The sequence below is a fragment of the Salvelinus fontinalis genome, chromosome 9 (assembly GCF_029448725.1).
Source record: "Salvelinus fontinalis isolate EN_2023a chromosome 9, ASM2944872v1, whole genome shotgun sequence".
Taxonomy (NCBI): Eukaryota; Metazoa; Chordata; class Actinopteri; order Salmoniformes; family Salmonidae; genus Salvelinus; species Salvelinus fontinalis.
The window spans coordinates 50,726,736-50,750,773 of NC_074673.1; the positions used below are offsets into that span (position 1 = coordinate 50,726,736).

Below are 24,038 nucleotides of genomic sequence, written 5' to 3' on the forward strand. Positions count from 1 at the left end.
GATTGGCAAAGTTAAATGGGTGCCCCCCAGGCCAGCACAGAGCCGGAGGGCTGTGGGTATTAAGCAGAGCGAGGAAGATGTGTGTGTGTGTGTGTGTGTGTGTGTGTGTGTGTGTGTGTGTGTGTGTGTGTGTGTGTGTGTGTGTGTGTGTGTGTGTGTGTGTGTGTGTGTGTGTGTGTGTGTGTGTGTGTGTGTGCGTGCGTGTTTGTGGTGGAGTCTAGGATGAGAATGGGTTGGGGGCTCTGTCCATGGGGAGAGAGGGTGAGTTGATTGTAGTCTGACATCCTACTGGCTTTTTCCTCCTTCCCTTGGTAGCTATGCTTAGTGTTTCTATTATGTGTGTGCATGTGACTATAATGTGTGACTAAATTCATTATGTGACATTACTACCGAGGCGGTTGAAGAACAGGCACCAGTGACACTAAAATATCAGCTGGATGTAGACAGGGCTCCCCGCATAGGAAGCAGGGGGGAAAACCATAGCGTGTGTAGGGGTCTCGCTCTTGAACTTGAGGTGGGGTGACAAAGAGAGGGGTGTGTGGGTGCGTGTGCATAGGTTTTATGTGTGTATGTGCATGCGTAGAGGTAGTTTACATCTAGCTCCCTATGGGCTTAGCATGTGTAGGAAAGTAGGAAAACATCTCACATCTGCGCTATGATAACTTCTATACTTCGCTCAGCTATTTACAGAGGAAAACACATTTCAGAGGTTTCTGAGGAGAACTGGAATTGTCTCTGTTTTTCACCACTGCCGGTATTATTTCAGCCTTCCACAGAAATATGAGCCCACGTGACCATATTGACAGTGCTATTCAAGGTCGAGGCAAAACATGAGTCAAAGAATATGCTTCACATACAGGGTTTAGCTAAGTACTTCATTTTCAGAGAGAATACCCATAAACCAAAGCCTCATTGAGAATCTTGAACATGTGAATACAGATCGCTCATTCATATTTGTCAGGATTTGCAGAGGCCTAAAATCTATTTATTCTACTCTGGAAGTTGAGTTAATTCATTTAGGAAATTGTTTGCGGCATAGGCATATTGTTTCAAACTGATAAAACAAACCTGGTTAATTTCAAGGGATTACATATTTCCTTTGAATATGAACATTAAGGTATGTGGCTCAGTCATGAGAAACATATCCTGATTGAGGTTGCCCGAATGTTTAAAAAGAATATGGGAAAACCATAAACTACTGGATGCGTTTCTGCTCTTTGGGGTTTTAGCCTGGATATCTGTAAACCACTTTGACAACTGCTGATGTAAAAAGGCTTTGTAAAATACATTTGATTGATTTATTAATTATTGGATTAAAAATGGCAATACGTGCACCTGTAAATTATGGTAGAGGGAATATTGAAAATATCAATAAGTACATTAATTGTTGTGATATATCCCTATGTAATGCAATAGTAAACGTATTGCAGCTTTTATGCTCTTATGCCCGTTTTTGTTGTTGTTGTTGTTGCGAACGATGAGGTCATTTTCCTCTCAATGCGTCGCAACTCGTGTTCTCCCTGAAAATGGCATTGGGATGAATTGCCCCGACAGACAGCGTAACTATCTCACAAAGTAACATCAGGGGAACATTAATTGACACGACGTTGTCCATTTTCTGGCCGGAGAACAACGTAAATCTGTAAGTAGTCTTATTTTTACGACCTTAATTCGAGTTAAACTAAAATCTTTTGATTGATGCCAAATAGATACTTGAATAATGTATAGCTTTAAATTAGCCTACTTTGACACCATAACTTGAAAGTGATAGACAATAAAATTAGATGGACAATTAGATAATAAATACTTTTTTGAGAGAATAAGAATAAAAATATGCTACTGGAAAGTACGTTTTTGATTTCCCATTGGTTCTGGTAAAGAAACCATACGCTTCCTGACTGGTAAAACTGATTTTTTTTTAAAGTAAGTGAAGGAAAAAATCGTCTGTTCTGTGAACATACATTTTTTGGGGTTGCAGGGAGGTTCTGAGAAAGGTTCCTTGAGTGTTTACCTGGGAAGATTTTATTGACTTTTTGAGAATAGAAATGATAGGATATTTGAACGTAATTAAATAACGTCCCCGAGAACATTCTCTAAATGTTGTTAATGTTTTGAACGAAATGTAAAGGTTATTTGGAGATTTTTTTATAACTTCCTTAAAACGTTCACTGAATGTTTCAATTATACTTTTAATAACACTACTAGCTTGTGACATATTTTGAACTCCAAGCACAGATAGGACACATGGCAATACATTTTCTTCGGCTTTAACAATGCAAACATTTTTTTTAAATTATTGCGGCAAGGTGTCAATGAGATTCAAACCTATGATCTTCTGTCTATTCAGGATGACGCTCGCATGCCATGTGTTTTTTTACTCATACAAAGCAGTTCATTTTAGTCTATTCAAACAGACCCCATTTCAAAGGAAACAAGCACTCATTAAGATTAGGTGTGGCCAATAATTGGGCACGGCCAACACACCTGAACACACTTACCAAGATAGAGGATAGAGAGAGCTTGGTTGACACTGAGAATGGAATGTAGATGTTTTTAAATAACATTCACAGAATGTTCTTTAAATATTACTATTTTCTCGTGGTTTTATGGAAAGTTTTCTTAATGTTCTGAGAACATGACTTTAAATAGAACCATGAGGAAACCGGCAGAAAACGTTATGCTGAAGTACTGACATTCCCACAGAAGAACGTTGTTTCTTAACATTCTGGGAACAATTTGAGAACATTCCCAATATCAAACAAGTTGGAGAACGTTCCTAGACCATTACCAACACTTTTAGCAAACGTTTTATAATGAAATACCAAGGAAATAAAACTTTTTTTGTCAAGTTCCTTTTATTGCATGACATAAGTATTTGATCACCTACCAACCAGTAAGAATTCCAGCTTTCACAGACCTGTTAGTTTTTCTTTAAGAAGCCCTCCTGTTCTCCACTCATTACCTGTATTAATTGCACCTGTTTGAACTTGTTACCTGTATAAAAGACACCTGTCCACACACTCAATCAAACAGACTCCAACCTCTCCACAATGGCCAAGACCAGTGAGCTGTGTAAGGACATCGGGGATAAAATTGTAGACCTGCACAAGGCTGGGATGGGCTACAGGACAATAGGCAAGCAGCTTGGTGAGAAGGCAACAACTGTTGGCGCAATTATTAGAAAATGGAAGAAGTTCAAGATGACGGTCAATCACCCTTGGTCTGGGGCTCCATGCAAAATCTCACCTCGTGGGGCATCAATGATCATGAGGAATGTGAGGGATCAGCCCAGAACTACACGGCAGGACCTGGTCAATGACCTGAAGAGAGCTGGGACCACAGTCTCAAAGAAAACCATTAGTAACACACTAAGCCGTCATGGATTAAAATCCTGCAGCGCCCGTCTGAAGTTTGCCAATGACCATCTGGATGATCCAGGGGAGGAATGGGAGAAGGTCATGTGGTCTGATGAGACAAAAATAGAGCTTTTTGGTCTAAACTCTACTCGCCGTGTTTGGAGGAAGAAGAAGGATGAGTACAACCCCAAGAACACCATCCCAACCGTGAAGCATGGAGGTGGAAACATCATTCTTTGGTGATGCTTTTCTGCAAAGGGGACAGGACAACTGCACCGTATTGAGGGGAGGATGAATGGGGCCGTGTATCGCGAGATCTTGGCCAACAACCTCCTTCCCTCAGTAAGAACAGTGAAGATGGGTCGTGGCTGGGTCTTCCAGCATGACAACGATCCGAAACACACAGCCAGGACAACTAAGGAGTGGCTCCGTAAGAAGCATCTCAAGGTCCTGGAGTGGCCTAGCCAGTCTCCAGACCTGAACCCAATAGAACATCTTTGGAGGGAGCTGAAAGTCCGTATTGCCCAGCGACAGCCCTGAAACCTGAAGGATCTGGAGAAGGTCTGTATAGAGGAGTGGGCCAAAATCCCTGCTGCAGTGTGTGCAAACCTGGTCAAGAAACGTATGATCTCTGTAATTGCAAACAAAGGTTTCTGTACCAAATATTAAGTTCTGCTTTTCTGATGTATCAAATACTTATGTCATGCAATAAAATGCAAATTAATTACTTAAAAATCATACAATGTGATTTTCTGGATTTTTGTTTTAGATTCCGTCTCTCACAGTTGAAGTGTACCTATGATAAAAAATGACAGACCTACATGCTTTGTAAGTAGGAAAACCTGCAAAATCGGCAGTTTATCAAATACTTGTTCTCCCCACTGTATATTCCATGTGGCTGCACATGTCAGCCCTGGACAGTCCTGTATGTATCTCAGCCCCCTTTCAGGTGTCCCAACCTTTCTTTCTACAAAAAAAAGGTGATTTTGTCAGCAAGACAAAATCAATTAAATCAGGCTGTAAGCCAACTTTCATTACACTTTTTTGGTGTCTCTTTCCATTCATCAAATGGCGTGAGTGCACAGTGCCCTTTTGGATGCTGGAATTATTTTGGAGTGGATGAACATGCACAGGAAGTGCTTTGTTTGACAAGAATAAGATGAAAACATTATGATTGGTTATGTTCATGCACAATTATGTCTTTACATAAAATAGAAACCCCGGAATGTCACGGTAGGCCCTGGAACTTGGGCAGAAAAAGTTAACATCAATCCACTGAGGCAAAAACGGCAATGTCAGAGTTTAATTCAATAAGAGAAAAGATGTGAAATGGAGAGTTGAAAATAAATAGGAGGGCCAGAACAGTAGCCTAATGCTTGGGAGGTAAAAGAGGATAATAGCAGGGCTGGCTTTGTTATGTGTGATGACTGTGAGATGTTATACAGACTCTACAGTCACAATACTGACTTAAAAATGGCAAGCCAAAGCTATTGTTCAGATGGGTTAAATTGAATAGTAGCCTGAAATCTGAAGACTGACTGTAAGTCTATAACCTCTCACATAGCCAGTGGCGATTTTAGCATGTAAATCTTGGTGGGCCAAACTTAAAAAAATAAAATAAGATGCATATCAGCAAAGCCACTACACAACACTAAACAATACATGATTGCACTATAATGGTGACAAACAGTGCTTTCAAACAGTGCTTTCAGAACCATGGAGTGAATCTTTACCACTGCTACACCTGGCTATTAGCAGAGTCTTGTTTGCCAGCGAAACAGTTCATTCAGCCGCATTTATTACATTTAAAAAAAATCAGAGCTGATATGGCTGACTTGCTTAAACAAATGTGGTTCTACTGACAATTGAGATGTACAAACTATGGCATAAGGGGACAACGAGCGGATAAGAGGTCATCTGTAATTTCGAATAAGACATTAATGAGCGAGCTAGGATGGACGTAGTCAATATAACCATTTGTTCAGCACTTTTGAAATGTACAGCACAGAATTCAGAACATAGGCCGTTCTTACAGCATTCTCCCTGTACACCAAGTCAGAACCGTAGGATAAATAAAGGGGGCATATACGCAGACAATGAAAGGTCTCACAAAATGTAAGGATTACATTTATCTAAAACAGGCTATAGGTTACATGTGCACCACCAAGTCAGAACAGTAGGCTAAATTATGAGTGGGGAAGGGACCAAATTATTAGGGTGAAGCACATGGGCTACTATCAGCTTACTACACAACATACACTTAGTATTACTTTCTTAGCTACAATATTCATATCTCCCTTACATCATCCATGCAGCAGCATACAATACATTTTTGGACTCACCTTGTTGTGCTATGCTCACTTGGACAGGAAGGTGGAGCGGTGGTCCTTCATGGGCAAATTTTGTCATCAAACTTTGTCATCAAAGTCTGGCAGTCTCCGGATTTATGGTGCTTTCAAGACAACTGGGACCTCGGAAAAAAGACAAGGTCGAATCATGACGTCAATGATCTTCAGGTCAGAGCTCTAGAAAGAGGCCTAAGTTTCCGACTTGTTATTCCGAGTTGAATGACCGTTCAAAACATATTTTCCCAGTCAGAGCTCGGTTTATTCCGAGTTCCTAGTTGTCTTGAACTCACTGAAGTCTGAGATTTCCCAGTTCCGAGTTTCCAGTTGTTTTGAATGTGGCAGAAGTCATGCTGGATTGACAGCATAGCCAATGTATTCAATCTTCTATGGTCCATGGTGTTGAATGTTTATCTTTTTAAGCTTGGAAAAGAGACCTTTAAACCCAGACTTGGACCACACACCCACTCCACTGAATAGCAGGCTAGTGATTGCTGTGCAATGCTTGCAGTTAGCCACCGATTCATTTCAAACCACTCATGGTTGAATTTGCGGTTTCCAAGTTGTTGTGTAATGTTTATGTCCAAATACCGATGAGCACTGATACGTTTTATCTATAATTTCCCTTCCTACAACAAGGATTGAAAAGGATTTGCCAGTAGGTTGTCGACTTGATTTATGATGATGACTGCTAGCTTCCTAGCTAAGATTTTGAAATAATGATTTTTACGTGATCAGTCCAATCAAAGCTACGGTAGATATAACCTGATTTGACATAATTTTATCTGTGGCCAATGACCTTGAGCCTTCTTGGATGGGCACTTCTAATATAACTCTATGGGCTTGAATTTTTCAATCTCTACATGTCGATTTTGCAGACAGAACACTGAGCCACTCACGGCGCAACTAGAGAACATTACCAACCCCTATGCTCTGTATTTTCCACTAGCTGCCCCACCACCACAGAAAGCACTGAGTTAGGGTGAAACACTTGCAATTTGGAGATGCCTTACTCAAGAAAGCAAAAAAGAGACCATGTTTGTATGCGGCTTTATTAACTCAATAAATTAAATGTTTTACATTGTTTTTAAACTGACATTTTTATTTTTATTCTATTTATTTAACCAGGCTAGTTGAGAACAAGTTCTAATTTACAACTGCGACCTGGCCAAGATAAAGCAAAGCAGTGCGACACAAACAACAACACAGAGTTACACATGGAATGAACAAACATACAGTCAATAACACAATAGAGAGAATAAAGGACTTAATGCCAAAATAACATGCAAAACAGGCAAAAAAATTGTGGGAAATATACAGTACCACTCAAAAGTTTGGACACACCTACTCATTCAAGGGTTTTTCTTTATTTGTACTATTTTATACATTGTAGAATAATAGTGAAGACATCAGAACTATGAAATGACATATGGAATCTTGTAGTAACCAAAAAAAGTGTTAAACAAATCAAAATATATTTTAGATTTTTCAAAGTAGCCACCCTTTGCCATGATGACATCTTTGCACACTCTTGGCATTCTCACAACCAGTTTCATGAGGTAGTCACCTAGAATGCCATTTTCTTGTGTTCTCTAACCCTTTAAGTCATCATTGGGCCTTATATACCAATTATTTATGGAGATATGGCCATGTGAATCCTGTCCAATATGGCCCCATGGAGATGGTTGGCAACCAGTTCGGGATAATATTCAAATCAAATCACATTTTATTTGTCACATGCGCTGAATACAACGTGAAATACTTACTTACAAGTCCTTAACCGACAATGCAGAAGGGCAGTGCAGCTAAAACGTGATTTACATTTTGATTAGATTTCCACACTAAGGTTGAAATAACACTGAAATTGTGGAAATGATGATAATACCCTTTTCATATAAGAGCTGTTTGAAAGAAATTCCTTGAATGACAATAGATCTGTTATTTGCATTTATAAACCGGGTTGTTCAAGCCCTGAATGCTGATTGGCTGGAAGCAATGGTATATCAGACCGTATATAATGGGTATGACGATTTTTATTTATTTATGTATATTTATGTTAGTAATCAGTTTATAATAGCAATAAGGAACCTCAGGGGTTTGTGGTATATGGCCAATATACCATGGCTAAGAGCTGTGTCCAGGCACTCTGCGTTGCGTAGTGTCACGTTCTGACCATAGTTCTTGTGTGTTTTGCTTGTTTTAGTATTGGTCAGGACGTGAGCTGGGTGGGCATTCTATGTTGTGTGTCTTGTTTGTCCGTTTCTATGTTTGGCCTAATATGGTTCTCAATCAGAGGCAGATGTTTTGTGTTGTCTCTGATTGGGAATCATATATAGGTGGCTTGTTTTGTGTTGGGGATTGTGGGTGGTTGTTTCCTGTCTTTGTGTTTTCTCTGCACCAGCTAGGACTGTATCGGTTTGCCACATTTTGTTATTTTGTATTTGTAAGTGTGCACTGTTTATCGTCTTAATTAAATATGTTGAGCACCAGCTACGCTGCGTCTTGGTCCGATCCCTGTTACACCCTCTCTTCTCGTGACGAGAGGGAAGGCTGCCGTTACAGAACCACCCACCAAACTCGGACCAAGCAGCGTAGCAACGGGCAGCAGCGACAGCAGCAGCAGCGGCCCACTACACAGGAATCCTGGACATGGGAGGAAATTCTGGAGGGAAAAGGACACTGGGCTCACATTGGAGAATATCGCCGCTCTCGTGAAGAGATGGAGGCAGCTAAAGCCCAGGAGCGGTGGTATGAGGAGGCAGCACGGAAGCGTGGTTGGAAGCCCGAGAAGAAACCCCAAAAATTTCTTGGGGGAGGCTAAAGGGTAGTGTGGCGAAGTCAGGTAGGAAACCTGCGCCCACTTCCCATGCTTACCGTGGAGAGCGGGAGTACGGGCAGACACCGTGTTATGCGGAAGAGCGCACGGTGTCTCCTGTACGTGTGATTAGCCCGGTGCGGTACATTCCAGCTCCACGTATCGGCCGGGCTAGAGTGAGCATTGAGCCAGGTGCCATGAAGCCCGCTCAACGCGTCTGGTCTCCAGTGCGTCTCCTCGGGCCGGCATACATGGCACCAGCCTTACGCATGGTGTCACCGGTTCGCCAACACGTCGGGCTACGGGGAGCATTCAACCAGGTAAGATTGGGCAGACTCGGTGCTCAAGGGAGCCAGTACGCCTGCACGGTCCGGTCTATCCGGCGCCACCTCCCCGCCCCAGCCCAGTACCACCAGTGCCTACACCATGCACCAGGCTTCCAGTGCGTCTCCAGAGCCCTGTTCCTCCTCCACGCACTCTCCCTGTGGTGCGTGTCTCCTGCCCAGTACCTCCAGTTCCGGCACCACGCACCAAGCCTCCTGTGCGTCTCCAGAGCCCTGTATGCACTGTTCCTTCTCCCCGCACTCGCCCTGAGGTGCGTGCCCTCAGCCCGGTACCACCAGTGCCAGTACCACGCACCAGGCCTATAGTGCGCCTCGAGAGTCCAGTGTGCCCTGTTCCTGCTCCCCGCACTAGCCTTGAGGTGTGTGTCTCCAGTCCGGTACCACCAGTTCCGGCACCACGCACCAGGCCTACTGTGCGCCTCAGCAGGTCAGAGTCGGCCGTCTGTCCAACGCCGCCTGCACTGCCCGTCTGCCCAGCGCCGTCTGAGCTGCCCGTCTGCCCAGCGCCTTCTGAGCTGCCTGCCTACCCAGCGCCATCTGAGCTGCCTGCCTGCCCAGCGCCATCTGAGCCGCCCGTCTGTCCCGAGCCGTCAGAGCCGCCCGTCTGTCCCGAGCCTTTAGAGCCGTCCGCCAGTCAGGAGCCGCCAGAGCCGCCCGCCAGTCAGGAGCCGCCAGAGCCGCCCGCCAGTCAGGAGCCGCCAGAGCCGCCCGCCAGTCAGGAGCCACCAGAGCCGCCCGCCAGTCAGGAGCCGCCAGAGCCGCCCGCCAGTCAGGAGCCGCCAGAGCCGCCCGCCAGTCAGGAGCCGCCAGAGCCGCCCGCCAGTCAGGAGCCGCCAGAGCCGCCCGCCAGTCAGGAGCCGCCAGAGCCGCCCGCCAGTCAGGAGCCGCCAGAGCCGCCCGCCAGTCAGGAGCCGCCAGAGCCGCCCGCCAGTCAGGAGCCGCCAGAGCGGCCCGCCAGTCAGGAGCCGCCAGAGCCGCCCGCCAGTCATGAGCTGCCCTCCACTCATGAGCTGCCCTCCAGTCATGAGCTGCCCTCCAGTCATGAGCTGCCATTAGTCCGGAGCTGCCCTTCAGTCCAGAGCTGCCTCTCTGTCCGGAGCTGCCCTTCAGTCCGGAGTTGCCCCCCTGTCCTGAGCTACCTCTCTGTCCTGAGCTACCTCTCTGTCCTGAGCTGTCTCCTCAATCTAGGGGGGACCTTTGTGAAGGTTCCTAGGCTAAGGTCGGGGGCGAGGGTCGCCACTCAAAGGATGCTAAGTAGGGGGATAAAGACAATGGTGGAGTGGTGGCCTCGTCCTGCGCCGGAGCCGCCACCGCGGACAGATGCCCATCCAGACCCTCCCCTTGAGTTTTAGGGGGTGCGTTCGGAGTCCGCACCTCAGGAAGGGGGTACTGTCACGTTCTGACCATAGTTCTTGTGTGTTTTGCTTGTTTTAGTATTGGTCAGGACGTGAGCTGGGTGGGCATTCTATGTTGTGTGTCTTGTTTGTCCGTTTCTATGTTTGGCCTAATATGGTTCTCAATCAGAGGCAGATGTTTTGTGTTGTCTCTGATTGGGAATCATATATAGGTGGCTTGTTTTGTGTTGGGGATTGTGGGTGGTTGTTTCCTGTCTTTGTGTTTTCTCTGCACCAGCTAGGACTGTATCGGTTTGCCACATTTTGTTATTTTGTATTTGTAAGTGTGCACTGTTTATCGTCTTAATTAAATATGTTGAGCACCAACTACGCTGCGTCTTGGTCCGATCCCTGTTACACCCTCTCTTCTCGTGACGAGAGGGAAGGCTGCCGTTACACGTAGTGCATTAGAACAGCCCTTAGCCATGGTATGTTGGCCATATACCATACCTCCTCGGGCGTTATTGATTAATTATCCTCTTACACTGCTGCTGACTCCTCATTGTTTGCAGCGTGCAGAGTTAAGATACCAAAGACCAAACATTTCTCATTTTAAAGCAATGAGAAAAAGCAAGATCAATTGTGCAGTAGCTGGCTGCAAGGCAGCAAATGTTTCTTTGCACTGTCTTCCATTCATACAATAACGTTGTCTGATTTGGTCAGAGAAATTCAATCCATGGGCATATGAGCACACTTCGCATTGGGCTGCATTGCAAATCAGGCTATGTATAGATACACATGTGGATTTACCAGCAACTTGATCCTCCATCCACCCATCTTTCACCCGGCAGTGGCAGTAACCATTCAAGAAGTAAGTGTCTTGAGCAGAGTTTCCCAAACTCAAACTTGTTTTTTGCCCTAACACTACACAGCTGATTCAAATAATCAAAGCTTGATGATTAGTTGATTACTTGAATCAGCTGTCTAGTGCTAGGGCAAAGACCAAAACGGGCCCTCTTTCGGTTCCGAGGACCGAGTTTGGGAAACCCTGGTCTAGAGGCAGTTATTCATCTATATATATTATTAAAAGTAAATAACATGCTATTCATGGGTTGCACGTTTCTTTTTGAATGTTATTTTGAAGACTGATGCCGGGAATAAAAGTTCTACTCAATGCATTTTCGATTGGCACTGAGGAAAGTTTAGTCAAAACTGTGGCTTGGGAACAAGCCAGGTGAAACCTCGCATCATTAGCTGATTCTTATATATGTATACCAAAAATAAAATGTCAATTGAAAACCGCTTAAACAAACGCAAATGCAGCTGCTTTGCTGTTATTCTGGCTGCAGTGTTTGATGTGACTGTGTTAGCCAAAGTTGGCTAGCTAGCAAGCTAGGGATAAGAACGTTGCCAGCCGTCATGGCAACGGAATATTTCGAACGAACGACTGGGTTGTGTCCATATATTTAGAAGAAAAAGACTTCACAACTGGGTCGCGTCTCTGGCAACCTAACCTACAGAATGAACGACCAGCCACCTTGGGTAGCAACCCTAGATTTGTGTTTGGACTATATCGCATGGAAGGATTAAATAGTATGAGTAAATTCATAAAAATATTTTTTTACTGAAATTTTCAATCATTATTTGAATATGTTGGTAACCCGTTGTATAAAATAGATAATGCCCTCGAAGCCGGTGTTTGGAGGATATATTGGCTTCGAGAGCATTATCACTTAAGAAAACAACTATGCCATCATTATGATGTTGTCAAATTTACTATAGAAAGATGACTATTTTGCTATTAGCTAGCCAAGTTCGTCAAAATAGCTAGCAATGCTAATGTTAACTAGCTAAAATTGCAGAGGCCTATAGTCTGCCCTATAGATAATCATGGTTTACTGCAATGAATAGACAGTAGACAGGGTATAGGATAGAATGGTCCACCCTGCAAACAGGCTGTTCTGGGACCTGTCTGCATCTTCTGGTGACCTACTGAAAACAGTAAAACAATAATATAGCAAATTAGGATGCATGATGTATTTTGATGACAAAACAAAGTAGCCTAGACACCTGTGGAAGTTTGCCGCTTTCAGTGTTCAACTCCAGCTCCAACTGACAGGTTGAAAACCATGTGACTTAGTTTTTTTTCCTAAGGGGTAAGGGGGTGGGTTTTAGACTTCAATCAGCCAATCAGTGCTGTATATGTCACGTTCCTGACCTATTTCTGTTAGTTTGTTGTATGTGTTAGTTGGTCAGGACGTGAGTTTGGGTGGGCATTCTATGTTTTCTGTTTCTATGTTGGTTTATGGGTTGCCTGGTATGGCTCTTAATTAGAGGCAGGTGTTTGGCGTTCCTCTAATTAAGAGTCATATTTAGGTAGGTTGTTTCACAGTGTTCGTTGTGGGTGGTTGTCTCCTGTGTCTGTGTTTGTCGCACCATACGGGACTGTTCGGTTTGTTTTGTTATTCGTCATTTTTATGTGTAGGCTATTTTCCCTGTTCGTGCATTCTTCGTGTTTATGTGAGTTCGTAGTCCAGGTCTGTCTACACCGTTTGTTGTTTTGTTAGTTTATTAGTCAAGTTCGTGTTTTCGTGTTTTCTTTAATAAATCATGTCTTCAAACTCCGCTGCATTTTGGTTCAATCCCTGCTCCTCCTCTTCGGATGAAGAGGAGGAGGAAAACCGTTACAGTATATGCAAATATAAAATCTAATTTGTATCCCCACGCCCACACTGTCGGACTGAGCAAGGAGGCTCAGGGATATCAATTATTACAAATATATTTTGGGGTTATTTTCAATAAATAAACACACACAATGATTGTACAGGGATATATTACAAATAAAAAGACTGCATGGGTTTTAAAAATCTGCGATGGCACTGTAGCTAAAAACACTTCTAAGGACTTGTTCTAGATGTGCGTAAAATTTTGATGCCTCACAAAGTCCACAAATTTGACACGCTGCGTTCACGTGCTTGTCGGAGCTTCCTACTTCTTAGTTGGGATGTTGGAAATACAACTTTGTTTCATTCATGTGCTTTTTGGTTGGAACAACATTAAACCAATAAGATTTTAACTAGCTTGATAAGCTAACTATCGTTGCTTATAGTAAAGTTAGCTAGCTTGCTTAACATTGACAATATGGTAAAACTAGCTACATTACCCATATTGTATTTGTCAAAAACCGACTTGTTGTCATCTGTTGGTTGAAATGGTTAAAGATCAGTGGTGAAACTCGGCAACTCAGGCAACAACATTTTCTCAGTGACCCCTTGAAATTCAGATTTGGAGAGTCATTCAAGTGAAACTTCCCGGTCCGACATAAGAAATGACCGATAACTCTGATAGCACGTGAACACAGCATTAGCTGCTGGACTATACATTGACTGAACAATTATAGCCTGTATTTTGGTTTATTTTTATTATTTTTATTCATTGCACTTTATTTGTCCTTGGTACAACTGTGGAAAAAAAACTGAAATGTAACAAAATAATTTTTTAAGCAAATGTTCTGCTATTCTACACATTTTGCCATGGCTTATGCCACGTTCTATCTGAGCAGGGCTGGCTCTAGCCTTTGGGTTTTGATTGGGGGCCTCCCCACTTGCCACCAGAAATAATAATAATAATAATAATAATAATTGGGTTGTTGGCAATGTTCCCTCTAAGCTGCACCACAGTAGCCTGAGACTGCCGCGCAGAAATATCAGCCCCCAGAGAGAAACACAAGATTGAACTTCACTCAACTTTCTAGCGCAGTGGTCACCAACCGGTTGATCATGTTTACAGCATGAGAGTAGAAGCGCTTGTTTTGAGAACAAAGCGAGAGCTGCATGTAGCCACATGTGCACATTTTGTTCATATCCTTTGCTAGTTGGTGAGTTAATAGCCCGGTTATAGATAATTTGTAGTCAGCAATAGAAGTGATTGCTTCAAGAGGACATAACATATACATTTGTAGACATCTTTGAAAAGCGAGTCAGATAAAGAGCTTTTTTTTGTCTTAAAGGGGCAGTGTTGTATTTTGAGATAAACATGTTAATGTCAAGCCCTGCATGTTTTTTTCCCCAAAAGTCTCATGGAATGTAGGCTTACATTGAACACCACACATTGGCTGCTACTGTAGGCTGGATGATAGAACAGCGATTTCCATGTTATAGTGTTATAGGATGCATTTTCTCCATTGTTTTTGATGGTAGGCCACTCTGGTAGGCCTACAGTATGACCAAATAGCCACAGTAGCCTACTTGACCACTGTTAAAACTAACTTAAAGCAGATACAGCCTCAGTGTTCACAGTAAACGCGTGCTGGAAGTTGCACCGAATTTTTACAACGTTCAAGTTTGCGCTGTGACCTGAAATTTTCTGTGCCGGAAAAAAAATAGAGGGAACATTGGTTGTGGGCCCCCTGGAGGTCAATAATAAGCACTGACTAGCACTGGTGTACAGAGTGAGACTCTATTTTCATATTGATGGAAAAATACGATTGTCATTGGGGGTGGATAGGAAAGAAAGGAAGATTGATCAAGATTTTACTAAACACGTGTTCTGTAGGTATAGTAAAACTTTGTGAAAAATTTAGTGAAAAATAAATGACAAAATATTTCTAAAATGTTTCTGCGGACCCCCGGAGATCTGCCGACCCCAGTTTGAAAACCCTACTGTAGGCAACTCATTAAGGTTACAGCATACTTTTGATCCACTCATTGTTTTGACATATTTATATTTTTTCCCCAAAGGAATCATGATAGTGATACGAGAAGTATATTCCACTTTTGAATAGTAAATAGTTTTTCCGAATACGTTCCTTCTGTATATATTATACTTGTAGTTGTTCTATGAAGTATGAATGTGATAAATATTAACCCAAAGCACAGATGAGACTATCTTTGCCCAAGAGACCAATATCCAGGTTCCTCCATTGATAGTTTCAGTGACTAATTTTGACATGATGCATTTATATTATAATAGGGATTTGTTGACCTCTACTGGTGATTAAATATATTATTGTCCCAAAGTAACATGTAAAAATAGCAGGTCAAATTCAGGTCGTGAATGAATTTATGAATGAATTTACAACAGTATATTAATGTCTGGAATTTAATCAAATCTGCATTAAATCCTCTATGAATTGAGGAAATGAATACATGAAGTATGCGTGAAGTAGGGGTGCTGAGGGTGGAGCAGCACCCCCCCGAACCCCCCCCCCATATTATATTACTAAAAAATATATATATTTTAGAGACATTTTTATTTTTTTATTGGGAGGCGGGGAGCCCTCGTTTTTGGTGACCATTCGAAACCAAAATCTGTTTTATTGCTAATAAAATATAGGTAAGATGAATTGTTATTTTCTTTTATTCGCCGAGTAGGCTAGTGCAATTTTGGTTTCACGTATTGGTATGAAAATAAACAACGGAACAATTTGCTATTTAGAGCATTTCCCAAAAATATACATGTCTTGTTTTTGGCTTCAAAGACAACAACAATTGTAGGCTATAACAAATGTGCATTGTCATGCAGTGACAGTGTGATAATTGAGATAATGCAAATAATGAATGATTACCTAGTTGGGCTAACTTTTTTAACTTCCTGCTGTAGGTCTACATCATCCTCTACCTGAAGCCTACCTGCCTCTGGTATAATGCATTTCCACCTCTCACTCTATCAGTCTTGCTTATCCATCTTCCTGAATTAAAATGAGATATTCTAACAGATCAATCTTGCTTGCAAAACATCATTAAATATTGTTAAGTTATTTAGCTATAGTGTGGATGTAGGGCTGTTTTTTGTATATAATGAGCACCCAGATGCTGCATAGGCAACACAATAATATCAGACAGACACAAGTTGGCCCGGAGAAATTATTTTGCAGGCTGTCTCCGGGTTGGCTACTGTGTTGCAATATGAATGTTCTCGGAGCAGTCTTGTTGATACAAAATGTTTCAATATTCTCCTAGCCGCCTCATTCCTTGATACAATGTATCAATATAGCATATAGCAAGGGGTCTGCAACCTTTTTCATATGAATTACAATTTACAGTTGATCCAACAATTTCTCAAGATCTGCGTGCCAGTTATTTATTTTCACATAAACATTGTAGGCTACTCAACTGTGCCCAGAAAATGTCTAATTGCCCCAAAACAGAATAGCCAAATTCTAGCGGCCTAATTGGTTTGGTCGATTTGTAGGCTTAAATAATTCCTTTGATGTATGCCTTTTATTTCATTGCATGTGCAGGATTTATCTGGCATAGTTTGCATTCACAGTCAGCTGTTTTATGCTCCGGTTACGTTCACATTGATGTTGGTATTTCACATTGATGTCGGTATTTGGAGTCGGCCTTGATAGTGTGTATTATGCGTCTATTTCATGTTGCACTGTTCCCCAAATAGGCTAAATTAGTCAATGTAACCTATGTCTGATGAGGTTGAGTAGTACATTATACACACACAAACCTTTAAACCTGATATTGAGATGATAAAGTCTGGGGGACATGTTTGTTTTTGCTGTTCTTCAAATAGCATTTGAACGTTTGGAAATGGTGTAGAAGTACAGTAAAATGAGCTTCAACTGGTGGGTGTATTTCTACACACCCCACTTTGCCATACCCTAGGTTTAGCTGAACTGAAGCCGCAGCAGCAACTACTTCCCGCGGCTAGGGATTTGATAAGATAGGGAACAATTGAGTGGAATGAACCATGTTGGACCATCTAGTCCGAGTTGAGTCATTTCACCATTAAAACATGTACGGACATGAATCCCTTGCAGAGGAAGTCAGATCCAGTGTTCCACTGTGAGGATGTTGAGCCCACTACTCCCCCTATTGGTCGTCTGGATGTACCTCCTGGTCTCCAACCACGCCCTCCCCGTATACAACAACGGCTTCTTCTACCATGACGTCATGAACGGCGATGGCAACGGAGAGAGTATGTAATACAGTATTTTCATAAATACACAGATAACCTGTTCACACTAATCCGAGCCAAGCTGTACTGGGCTGACCTGACAATGCATCCACCAAAGTTTGCTGAAACTGCTGGAAAAGAGAATGTGAAAAGAAAATACCAGTTTTAGCACAGTTTGGTTTGGATTGGCACGATATTGTTAAAAGGGTATAATGATCTTAAGTGGAGCCTATTCATATATATGATCAAAGACCATTCCATTGAGTGTGACAAGCCTGACCATGCCTAAGTTGTAGCAGACAACACACCATCTAGAGTGGTATTCATTTATACAATATGTGCTACACAGTATGCTTTGTCAGTACACATGCAAAACTGAGAGCAGGTTAGATATTATAGACGCACCATTCCCAAGAGTTCCAAAAAGGGTCTGATTACCTGGGAAGACCCAAATACAGTAGCTTGCGAAAGTATTCACCCACCTTTGCATTTTTCCTATTTTATATTTTATTGCCTTACAACCTGGAATTAAAATATATTTTTTGGGGGGGGGTTTGTATCATTTGATTTACACAACATGTCTACCACTTTGAAGATGCAAAAACATTTTGTGGGGTGAAACAAACAAGAAATAAGACAAAAAAATTGAGAACTTGAGCGTGCATAACTATTCACCCCCCAAAGTCAATACTTTGTAGAGCCACCTTTTGCAGCAATTACAGCTGTAAGTCTCTTGGGCTATGTCTTTATAAACTTGGCACATCGAGCCACTGGGATTTTTGCCCATTCTTCAAGGCAAAACTGCTCCAGCTCCTTCAAGTTGGATGGGTTCCGCTGGTGTACAGCAATCTTTAAGTCTTACCACATATTCTCAATTGGATTGAGGTCTGGGCTTTGACTAGGCCATTCCAAGACATTTAAATGTTTCCCCTTAAACTACTCGAGTGTTGCTTTAGCAGTACTCTTAGGGTCATTGTCCTACTGGAAGGTGAACCTCTATCCCAGTTTCAAATCTCTGGAAGACTGAAACAGGTTTCCCTCAATAATTTCCCTGTATTTAGCGCCATCCATCATTCCTTCAATTCTGACCAGTTTCCCAGTCCCTGCCGATGAAAAACATCCCCACAGCATAATTCTGCCACCACCATGCTTCACTGTGGGGATGATATTCTCGGAGTGATGAGAGGTGTTGGGTTTGTGCCAGACATAGCGTTTTCCTTGATGGCCAAAATGCTACATTTTAGTCTCATCTATCCAGAGTACCTTCTTCCATATGTTTGGGGAGTCTCCCACATGCCTTTTGTCGAACACCAAACATTGTTTGCATATTCTTTTCTTAAGCAATGGCTTTTTTCTTGCCACACTTCAGTAAAGCCCAGCTCTGTGGAGTGTACAGCTTAAAGTGGTCCTATGGACAGATTCTCCAATCTCCGCTGTGGAGCTTTGCAGCTCCTTCAGGGTTATCTTTGGTCTCTTTATTGCCTCTCTGATTAAGGCCCTCCTTGCCTGGTCCATGAGTGGCGTAGCCAGTCTCCAGATCTCAACCCCATAGAAAATCTTTGGAGGGAGTTGAAAGTCCATGTTGCCCACCAACAGCCCCAAAACATCACTGCTCTAGAGGAGATCTGCATGGAGGAATGGGCCAAAATACCAGCAACAGTGTGTGAAAACCTTGTGAAGACTTACAGAAAACGTTTGACCTCTGTCATTGCCAACAAAGGGTATATAACAAAGTATTGAGATAAACTTTTGTTATTGACCAAATACTTATTTTCCACCATAATTTGCAAATAAATTAATTAAAAATCTTACAATGTGATTTTCTGGATTTTTTTAATCTCATTTTGTCTGTCATAGTTGAAGTGTACCTATGATGAAAATTACAGGCCTCTCTCATATTTTTAAGTGGGAGAACTTGCACAATTGGTGGCTGACAAAATACTTTTTTGCCCCACTGTATATACTGAGATCATGTGACAGATCATGTGACACTTAGATTGCACAGAGACAGACTTTATTTAACTAATTATGTGACTTCTTAAGGTAATTGGTTGCACCAGATCTTATTTAGGGGCCTCATAGCAAAGGGGGTGAATTAATATGCACGCACCACTTTTCTGTTGTTTAAAACAAACAAAAATTCAAACTAGTTTGTTTTTTCTTCACTTCACCAATTTGAACTATTTTGAGTATGTCCATTACATGAAATCCAAATAAAAATCTATTTAAATTACAGCTTGTAATGCAACAAAATAGGAAAAATGCCAAGGGAGGTGAATAATTTTGCAAGGCACTGTACACCTAAGGCAGGCCCAGGTTCTTACTTACTACAGGGGCTCTGGTCTGATCACATGGTCAGGAAAAATTCCTGGCTCCTATCCAGTATCTACTGTACTGCATAACTCTTATCTATACTGTGTCCTGTCCTTGTCTGTGTCTTTTCCAGTCTACATTAAGAGGGTGCGTCTCCACGTGGAGTCCCCCCAGCACTCGGTGTCGGCAGCCAGGGGCAGTAACATCACCCTGCCCTGTCACTACCGCTACGAGCCCGAGATCAACAGCCCCCGCCGTACCCGGGTCAAATGGTCTTGGCGACCCACCAACGGCGCGGGTAAGACCGCCCACGAAACAGACGTGATTGTCGCCATGGGCAACCGTCACCGTAGCTACGGCAGCTTCCAGGGGCGTGTGCGCCTGCATCGGGCGGCACCGGGGGACATGTCTTTGGTGATCAACGAGCTGCACCAGAACGACACGGGCCGCTACCGCTGTGAGATCATCGATGGGCTAGAAGACGAGAGCGTCACGGTGGAGCTGGAGCTGCGAGGTGTGTGTTTCGGTCTGTCTGTCAGCTCCCTCAGCTCTAAACAACAGAACACAGGGGTCAATCGAGGGATGTGACGAATGTAAAAATGTTCTTAACATTTATACAGCCATTTTTTTTAAATAGTTTAAACATCTAGGGCCTCCCGGGTGGCGCAGTGGTCTAGAGCACTGCATCGCAGTGCTAACTGCGCCACCAGAGTCTCTGGGTTCGCCCCCAGGCTCTGTCGCAGCCGGCCGCGACCGGGAGGTCCGTGGGGCGACGCACAATTGGGCTAGCGTCGTCCGGGTAAGGGAGGGTTTGGCCGGTAGGGATTTCCTTGTCTCATCGCGCTCCAGCGACTCCTGTGGCGGGCTGTGCGCAGTGCGTGCTAACCAAGGGGGCCAGGTGCACGGTGTTTCCTCCGACACATTGGTGCGGCTGGCTTCCGGGTTGGAGGCGCGCTGTGTTAAAGAAGCAGTGCGGCTTGGTTGGGTTGTGCTTCGGAGGACGCATGACTTTCGACCTTCGTCTCTCCCGAGCCCGTACGGGAGTTGTAGCGATGAGACAAGATAGTAATTACTAGCGATTGGATACCACGAAAATTGGGGAGAAAAGGGGATAAAAATAAAAAATAAAAAAAATAAAAAATAATTTAAAAAAAAACATCTAAATTATAATATACAGTACAAGAATCTGAAATATAAAATGTAAAAAAAAAAAAAAAAAACTTTTTTGGTTACTACATCATTCCATGTGTTATTTCATAGTTTTGATGTCTTCACTATTATTCTACAATGTAGAAAATTGTAAAATAAAGAAAAACCCTTGAATGAGTAGGTTTTGACTGGTACTGTATATATTTTTTTAAACATGTGAATTCACAATTCAGATAATGGTCCGCATATGACCACTAGGGGGCAATGCAGTTTAATCTACCTCAGTCATGGCTACCAGACGGCATTTAATGCTGTCCCTCACCCACTCAGCAATGATGGTAGTTCATGACGCTTTTAGGCTCTCTGCTGTGTTGTCAGTAGTCAGTACATGGGACTTTATATCCCACTTCTCATCAATGTGATTGCTTATTGCAGTGATGTATGACAGCGTGTTCATAGACGTCCAACAATTTGTTGTTAATGCCATGTATAAGGTGTTTGACATTGAGAGCTTGAGCTTTGTACTTGCAGAGCAATCATTGTACAATTTCTCCATCCGGGCCGTCAATGTTTTTCAACATGGCATCTTCTTGTTTCGTTCTATATATGCCATCAGGGCATTGAAGTGGACATCCTCTAACATTGACAATGGCTGCATATCAACTGCAATCATTTCTGTAATCAGCGCTGTGACTTTTTCACTCCGTCCTTTTTTGCACTTCTTTCGTGTGAAGAGCATTTCTAATGTCTGTTGTTGGGGGTCTGCGCTGCTGCCAGCGAGGACTTGGGTCTCACGGTGCATCCCTTTCAGATGGTTAAGCATTGCACCTGTACTTCCACTGTAGCTCAATTACACCTCACAAAGTTTGCATTTCACCAGCTTCTCGTTTCACTTCTCAAAGTATTGCCACACAGGACTTCGCTGCTGTCTCTTCCCTGTCTCACTCTCTGCCATTTTACCAACTGTTAACAATGATGGAGTGCGGAGTGCTTTATATCTGTGGCAAATAATTCGAAATTTGCATATCTCTTACTAACCTTACGGCGACGTTGCATTAGGTATTTGTTGAATTTAAATGTTTCCCTTTAAGATGATGATTGGAACCTTTTAGTTGTAGTTTTGTGATAACTGCACTGTGTTTAAAGAAAAATAATAGGTTAGCTAGTTTCTCTAAATGGTAACGGTCCCAATTTCGTTGAAACGTTTAAACGTTCACATCCCTAGTTCCAGCTATGGTCTGTTTATTAAATGACCTTCAACCTATTGTCCTTACGAGTGTCATGACTGGCATTTTTCACTGCAAGGACAGTGGCTGGATCCTATAGCACTTTAACCCCTCCAGCAAATGTCTCACTTCATCCCTGTTATAGGAGTGGTATTTCCCTACCATTCCAAGATGGGACGCTACCATTTCAACTTCCTGGGGGCCCAGCGTGCGTGTGAGGAGCAGGACTCAACCCTAGCCACCTTTGAGCAGCTCTTCGCCGCCTGGGAGGAGGGGCTAGACTGGTGCAACGCCGGCTGGTTAGCTGACGGGACGGCTCAGTACCCAATCACCACGCCGCGGGAGGCCTGTGGGGGTGTGGACTTAGCCTCCGGTCTCCGTAGTTATGGACAACGCCACCGCCACCTCCACCGCTTTGACGCCTTCTGTTTCTCAGCCGCCCCCAAGGGTCAGTGTGTGTGTGTGTGTGTGTGTGTGTGTGTGTGTGTGTGTGTGTGTGTGTGTGTGTGTGTGTGTGTGTGTGTGTGTGTGTGTGTGTGTGTGTGTGTGTGTGTGTGTGTGTGTGTGTGTGTGTGTGTGTTGGTCTCCAAAAAACATCTTGCCTTGGAAACAAAACACATGCAAAACACTTCCGCAAAAATAAGTGTAACAGGAGAAATGTGAATGATTGGAATTGTCAAACTTGTTTTAATCTGTCCTCTCCTTCGACACGCTCAGAACTTACTAGAATTTCCTGTCTCTCTTTTCTGTCATAGGGACAGTTTACTTCCTGAAAGATCCCCATAAGCTCAACTTCACCGAAGCGGTGGCGGCGTGCACCACAGACGGCGGTCTCATCGCAAAGGTGGGCCAGCTCTATGCCGCCTGGCGGTTCATGGGATTGGACCGCTGCGACGCAGGCTGGTTGGCTGATGGGAGCATCCGTTACCCCATTGCAAAGGCCCGCCCTAACTGTGGCCCTTCAGAACCGGGGGTGCGGAATTTGGGATTCCCCCCTCTCCATCAGAAATACAGTGTCTACTGCAATCGGTAAACCTCCCCTCAACTTCCACTCAATAAAAACCAGAGGACAATAATAGTAAAGAGCACAACTACAGTACAACAGAAAGCACATACAACTTCTCCATTCATCACAAACGGTGCACTGTTACACAACCCTTGCCTGGATGCTAGTTAGCATTAGCTAGTTCTGCATCACAGTGTCCACTTTATAGTTCTAGTGAACGGTCGACATCTCCTCAGACTGTACATAATATCAGTCATACCGCCACTCCCCACTGAGACGCCAACCAGAACTGATGCACAAACTGACTATTTAGTCTTGTATTGCCAGGTTTGTTTCACAGTAAATGGTCGTTACATTTCAGACTCAGGGAAGGTGTTCAACCACTGCAAGGCCCGCCGCCCTCATAATGCTTTGCCAGTGATTTTGTTGTCCAACCAAGCTCTTTCCCTTGGTGTTTTGTTGAACTGTATGTAGCTATCTCATTGTTCCTGCAGCACTTTCAGTTCAATGTACGTCATTCATAGTTTAAGGCACATTTATGGATTTCTGGATTATCCTTATATGTTAAAATGTTTTTCCATGTCTTGTTTTGTATAAGGATTGAAATGGAATGATGAATTTGATGACGATAGGGGATGGTATATAGACTATGTCATGATGGAAGGTGTTTTGGCAGTATTTTATGAGCACCCCCTGTAGAGTGCACAGTGTTCAAGTGTTCCATCTATATTATGCTACTTTAATCAAGTTGTATGACATTAATACCTTTTCTAACAAATGAATTATATCCTCCCTTCCTTGACGTTATCACTTGCAACGGCAGGATTGTGGGTTCAATACCTGGGGCCACTCATACATAAAATGTATGCACGCATGACTGTAAGGCACTTGAGATAAAAGCGTCTACTAAATAGCATATATATTAAATTGAATAAAATCATGTTTGAGTTTGCATCCCAATACTGCACTTTATATACATAACAGAAGACTGAAATATAACAAACACCAAATAATGCTTATATCGGGTATGAAGGTAAGACCCAGATGCAGACAATGTCGAATTAACAATGGTTTAATAATCCAACAGGGGCAGGCAATAGACAGGTCAAGGTAGGCAAGGGGTCAGTAAACCAGAGGTGGGGCAACGGTACCGGACGGCTGGCAGGCTCAGGGTCAGGGTAGGCAGAGGTCAATAATCCAGAGGTGGGGCAAAGGTACAGGTCGGCAAGCAGGGTCAGGGG

The 24,038-nt window shown here is 43.1% G+C and overlaps 1 protein-coding gene across 1 annotated transcript; it reads left to right on the top strand.

The window, feature by feature from the left end:
- Positions 1-1,522: 1,522 nt before the first annotated feature.
- Positions 1,523-23,737, top strand: LOC129862802 (hyaluronan and proteoglycan link protein 3-like). Its single transcript, XM_055934785.1, has 5 exons — positions 1,523-1,642; positions 16,967-17,124; positions 19,550-19,930; positions 21,937-22,239; positions 22,547-23,737. Exons 2-5 carry the CDS (start codon positions 16,998-17,000, stop codon positions 22,822-22,824), a joined length of 1,089 nt encoding a protein of 362 aa, XP_055790760.1. The 5' UTR covers positions 1,523-1,642; positions 16,967-16,997; the 3' UTR covers positions 22,825-23,737.
- The last annotated feature ends 301 nt before the right edge of the window (positions 23,738-24,038 follow it).